At 36.1% G+C, this 6,000-nt stretch overlaps 1 protein-coding gene across 6 annotated transcripts in view; it reads left to right on the plus strand.

The window, feature by feature from the left end:
- The window catches only part of ntng1a (netrin g1a), a 151,345-nt gene extending 146,158 nt beyond the window's left edge, over nt 1-5,187 (plus strand). For all 6 annotated transcript variants that reach the window (XM_067377617.1, XM_067377618.1, XM_067377614.1 and 3 more), the window contains one exon: nt 3,586-5,187. In XM_067377617.1, the coding sequence (XP_067233718.1) occupies nt 3,586-3,839 (254 nt within the window). In that variant the 3' untranslated portion in view covers nt 3,840-5,187. The remainder of the gene's footprint in view (nt 1-3,585) is intronic.
- The last annotated feature ends 813 nt before the right edge of the window (nt 5,188-6,000 follow it).

Consider the following 6,000-nt stretch of genomic DNA (forward strand, 5'->3'; position numbering starts at 1 on the left):
AACAGCAGAGTAAATAGTTTCCATGCCCCCCCTCTATTGGAAGTTAAAGGTGTTTGTTAGCACCCATACCAGCTATAAATCACTGACGGGACTCTTCTTGCCTCAGCACCTTTTTCTGGTCATCGGGGGATATCAAACTGAGGAGACAGAAAGAGTTGAACTCACAGGGTGAACCAAAAAGACCCAAACTCTTGAGAGATACATTACCTACATAACTGTGCCTCTTTAAGTCTGTCTTCAGATGAAGCACAAGAACACTCTTGCCAAAGGCCACAGTTGTGGAAAAGGTAATCGATCAATTCGCTCTTTCCCACAAAAAGGAGTTCTAAAACTCTTTCCACAGACACAATCAACTCATTACCTCTTTCTGTACAATCTCCTTCTCATGGACAGTTTGGTAAGAGGCAACATTGATGTCTAGATTGCAAACAGTCAATATGCCCTACACATCTTTTAAAAAAGATTCATTTATAATAGGAAACATCTTGTCTATAAAAGAGCATTGGGCAACTTGAAGATTTAAAAAGATAAAAAGACTCCTATCTAGAACATTGAATCAATAAAACCTCTTTTATAAACAGTTTTTTTATAAACAGTCTTTTTTTTTTTTTTGATTTCCATTTCTTTATCATTTCTTAAGGGCAGGCTTGACAAGTTTAAAATGTGCTTGGAGGAGGACAGTTGATAGTCATTTCATGAATAAATAAATGTTGGAATTAAGTATTAATTTAGTTGTTTTTAGTGAAGGGAAAGACCTGTTAGTGTTTAATGCTGTTATGTTTTACATTTAAAAGAATTTTAGTAATGTTGAAGTTTTTGTGGTTACCATTGTGCTGAAGAGTAGATACATGAATGTACAGTAAACACTACATTGTCACTATAAGCAATGCTATAGTGACAAGTAATATCCTACCTTTTCATTAAATATACATTAAATAAGTTATGTTAGCATGTGCTATGATAGCTGTTTATCTGAACTGAAATAGATAAGATTAATTGGTTCCAGGGCTACAACTCTGATAGTTTGAGCGTTTTTTTTTTTTTTTTTTTTTTTTTTTTGAGTAATCAACTTAAAAAAAAAAATGTGTTTATGCTACAAATTAAGTTCCTCTTACTCAATATAGCTTGTTGGTTGAATGTAAATTCACTCAGAATTGACACAACCATGTGGTATTCAGAGGTAACTGCATATCAAGTTTGTTCGAACACTCATGCATTGCTTTAAATTCGGACACTAATTTCAACAAGTCTTTAAAGATGAAACTATTGCTGTGTCTAATTAGGAAAATGCATGAATTTTGCAAAATTTAATTAATAACTTAGCACAATTTAATAGATAATTTCTTAACATTTGGATACACGCTGATATTTTTTATTTTTATTTTATTGTTAATAATAATAATAATTAATATTATTATTATCACAAATAAACTGTATCAGTGTGTATCCAAATGTTAAGAAATGTATGATTTGCATGTCTATACTAACAAATACTAATGAGACTAATATTAATTGAACACATTCAATCTATATGTGTTAATCACTGATAGTTCATCTTGCAGGTCCAATGTCTGAGTCTTGTTTTGTGGTACGAGTGTGGGTTTTCACTAGGGAACGATTGATCTGCATCGTAAAAAGACTCGGCAATGATGAACAGAGGGAATTATGGACACAAACAGGGGCTCATTTTTCCCTGACTCAACCATAAAGCCCGTATCCACACAGGAGATGGAGAGAGAGAAGCTGGAGACCATGTAGTTCTGCCAGCTCCCTAATCAGCCTGTTATGACTGGGAGAGTTACACCTCCTCTCTCTATCATCCAGCTCTTCCTGTCAGCTCAGTCCATCCCAAAATAGCTCAGTAACAGCCATTAAACAGATGCTGCAACGCACAAGGCCTCTCAGAACCATTCCTCGCAAGCTGATAGGTCAATGATTGTGTGTTAGATGATTATTTTCCAATCAGCAGGTTTACAGTGCTTTTCTAGCTTTGATGAAAATGTGAGAGGCATGGCTTGTTTATCGGTTTTTATTTGTTTCTGTTGTTTTTGCTAGTTTGCACTGGAATTTGTTTGCCTGATGCTTGCTCATCAGCTTGCATCCGAAGGGAGAAGGTCTGGCCTTGGTGTCCCTGTTGTTAAATATACTGATGCCCGATGCACCTGAGGGGTGCAGTGCCGCCACATAATGGAGATTGCAATTCATTATCAGGGATTTGCAGAAACTTATGCCATGTTAATGGTTTGGGTTAATGGCAATGCTGAGCTCTCTTGAGTGACATTTTCTTCAATGTTTCAAATGAAACCAGACAAATTATAGTACTTTAAAGGATTAGTTCACTTCAGAATTAAAATTTCCTGATAATTTACTCACCCCCATGTCATCCAAGATGTCTTTCTTTCTTTCTTTCTTTCTTTCTTTCTTTCTTTCTTTCTTTCTTTCTTTCTTTCTTTCTTTCTTTCTTTCTTTCTTTCTTTCTTTCTTTCTTTCTTCAGTCGAAAAGAAATTAAGGTTTTTGAGGAAAACATTTTTCTCCATATAGTGGACTTCAACGGCTACTAACAGGATGAAGGTCCAAATTGCTTCAAAGTGCTCTACACGATCCCAGCTGAGGAATAAGGGTCTTATACTTTTTCACCGCTAATGCTCATCTCTCTCATCACTCTGCGATGCGTTCATCATGTTGAAAAGGTCACATGTGACATAGACCGAAAGTAGCAATCCAGTGTCTAAAAATCGAACATGCAAAGACTAAGTCAAACGCCCTTTACAAAATAAGGTAAAACAAAGATGTCGGACGATTTTGAAGTTGGAGGAGAAAATTAGAGTTTTTCGCCCTACCGTGGTACTTCACGCGTGACCTTTCCAACGTGATTAGGTAATGTGTGACACATCGCAGAGCAGTGCAAGGTTGAGCGTTTGTGGTTAAAAAGTTTTTTTTTTGTTTTTTTTTCGCTAGATAAGACCGTTATTCCTTGTCTGGGATCATGTAGAGCCATTTGAAGCTGCATTGAAACTGCAATTTGGACCTTCAACCCGTTGATAACTGTTGAAGTCCACTATATGGAGAAAAATCCTGGAATGTTTTCCTCAAAAACCTTTATTTCTTTTCGACTGAAGAAAGAAAGACATCTTGGATTACATGGGGGTGAGTAAATTATCAGGAAATTTTAATTCTGAAGTGAACTAATCCTTTTTTCTTTTTTCAAATGGTAATTTTGAGGTGGCCGATGAGCAGGGATGCCAAGTAAACTTTTTGAAGAAAAAAAACAAAACAAAACAATTTTTAAATAATAAAAATCTAAGCTGAACAGTTCAATTTTCTGTTAAAAAAAAAAATCTATCAATATTTTTTACTCATGATTTTCTATTAATAATGATATTAAGTTTTCTACTTGTGATTCATTTCAATCAATACTTTGCCTGCACTTTGTATTGACTATTTCTGTCTATTTTCAGCAATAGATGAATATATGATATCTCAGGAATAGAGCTCTATGTAATCATAGAAGTGTTCATACTTGTTTGGGTTTAGCCTGTGTGTGTGTTTGTCTTCTGCTTATCCTTTTCCTCTCAATGCCACAGCCCGGGTGTGCGACAATGAACTTCTGCGTTGCCAAAACGGTGGTGTGTGTGTGAACAACATCCGTTGTCAGTGTCCTCCGGCGTACATCGGCCTGCTGTGTGAGAAACCGCGGTGTGAGAACGAGCCGGCCGGCTGCGGATTGTCCTACTCGGGCCTGGCTTCCTTCCACCCCCCTGCGCCGATGCTGCTTTTGCTGCTGTTCGTCTTGGGTCCCGTTCTCCTCATGGAGATCTGCTGGGTCACAGTCCTTTGAGAGGCAGATCTCTGACTATCCAGCTTCTTCTGTATGAGCAGTGCACCAGACCCACCGACACTCAGCCGGCCATGTGGAATGTGCCCAAATATCAAAGCGAAATTTCAGAGGATGACAGACAAAATATAATAAATAAATACATCAATAAAAATAGCATTTATAAAAATTGATTCAATATAAAAATCTAAAAGTAAAAAAAAAAAAAAAATCAAGGTGTTATTTATAGAATTTACCTGAGCATATGCTTTATGAGGCAAATAAGAGGAACTAGAGATGTGAACCAAGCCATAGTAGATACTCACTCCCCTAACAGAACGAGAGAGCGACAGGGATCGGAGCGGACAAGACTCATCCCTTTCCTCCCTTTATCACCATGGCAACGGGAGCTGCGTCCAGCCAGCGGCATGTACGAGTAAAGCCAGCTGCCGCCCCTCACCTGAGCCATTCTGGGTATCATGTTGGCTGTAGACTGCTTTCAGCTATTGTGATACGAAGCGATGGAAAACTGTCCGGATTGTATGAACTGGCAATTACAAAAAAAATAAAGATAAAGCAGTAATACTATGGAGAAAGACTTATGAAAAGAAACAAGCATTCTTTGCTGTCAGTGCATTGTGGATATAAGGAAATCTATTCAGACTGTCACATTTGATCCGCTTTCAAATTGAGCTCGTCCCGCCAACACCCCCGACCCCACCCTCGAAAATAAACTTTAGAGTGTCCTTTGTGTCAAGAGCCCCGTCCTTCCTCCACCATGTGCTTTTGTGAATGTTATTCTGTAACCCTTGATTTTTTTTTTTTTTTTTTCATATATTTTTTGGGTTTCCTTTCAGTCTGTGTGATGTTAGTCACACTCATGTGGCACAACCCCTATCCTCCAAAAAATATGATTAAAAACTCATGACTTTGCAATGTGACGGACTGTTTGCTGAGGCCACGGTCAAAGATGTATGTTTTCACCCAAACAGATGAAATGCTTAGACAGTCATCAGTGTATTTAATTTTTGTATTAATACAGAAGTTATTTTCTTGACAGAGTAAAGATAATGTAGAACATAAACTTTTTTGTATTATTGCTGAAATGTGTTTAAGGGCAACATTTTTGTGTGTTCAGTCAAGGTGCAAACAGAATTAAATATTCAATTATGTTTGTCTGAAATTTTATTTCATTTACGCTTTTTTTTTTCTTCAGTTGGATTGTGAAGTTTTCGGCAACGTATATTGGCAACGTGCTGGCATCAAAGAATATCAGTTTACATACAGTATATATACTGACATGTAAAAAAGAAAATCACACCAAAGGACATTCTAAATGTTTTCTTGTTGCTTTAACACTGAAAAGTTTAAGTGAATAAAACTTTAAAAGGACTTTATGTACCTGTGTTGTACTGTTTTATGTGTGTTTTATTGCAAAACGAAGAATCTAAATTGTTCCTGCATTGAAAGCATAATAAATGATTGCATATGTCTTTATATAACACGTGCATATAAATTGCATACTTTGCAGAACAGTGGAAAATGCTTTAAGCCTCAGAATTTTCTGCACACCATTTATCTCAAATTCAATACAGTAATGATTTGTTTCAGTGAAACGCATTATCGGATGGGCAAAATTAAATATTAACAGCTATTGATGTCTCTTTGAGAGCCTGTTTTATGGAGTTGGTTTTGCCTGTGACTAAACTGCCCATCTATCGCACAGGTTTGTTTTAAACAGAAAGTTTTACAGCCATTTTCACAATTACAGAGTGCGTGACAACACAGGGCTGCTAAATGATTCATTTTGAAAGAGATGCTTCAGAAACATTTGTCTTTATCTGCAATGAAACTGGATACTGATTTATGAATCTTCACGTGTCATGTATTTGTGTGACTACTTAGAAAACAAAAGAAATGTTGTTTAAGTGATATTCACATTTATGTTCTTTATAATCCACAATCTACATATTTGTTATGGGAAATTTGTGACCAAAACAATCCCATCAGCTGTTTCTTTACATTACAGTGCTACTTTAAGAAATGGATGGTGTAGTATTATTTGCAAATATCATGATTGTTTTAAAAGATTCAATTGTTAAATAATCTTTACTAGTATAGTAGTATCAATAGTATTTTTACAAATGACTTCGTTTTGATTTGTTTTCATAATTTTGTCTTTTTT

This window comes from Chanodichthys erythropterus, chromosome 23 (assembly GCF_024489055.1).
Source record: "Chanodichthys erythropterus isolate Z2021 chromosome 23, ASM2448905v1, whole genome shotgun sequence".
Taxonomy (NCBI): domain Eukaryota; kingdom Metazoa; phylum Chordata; class Actinopteri; order Cypriniformes; family Xenocyprididae; genus Chanodichthys; species Chanodichthys erythropterus.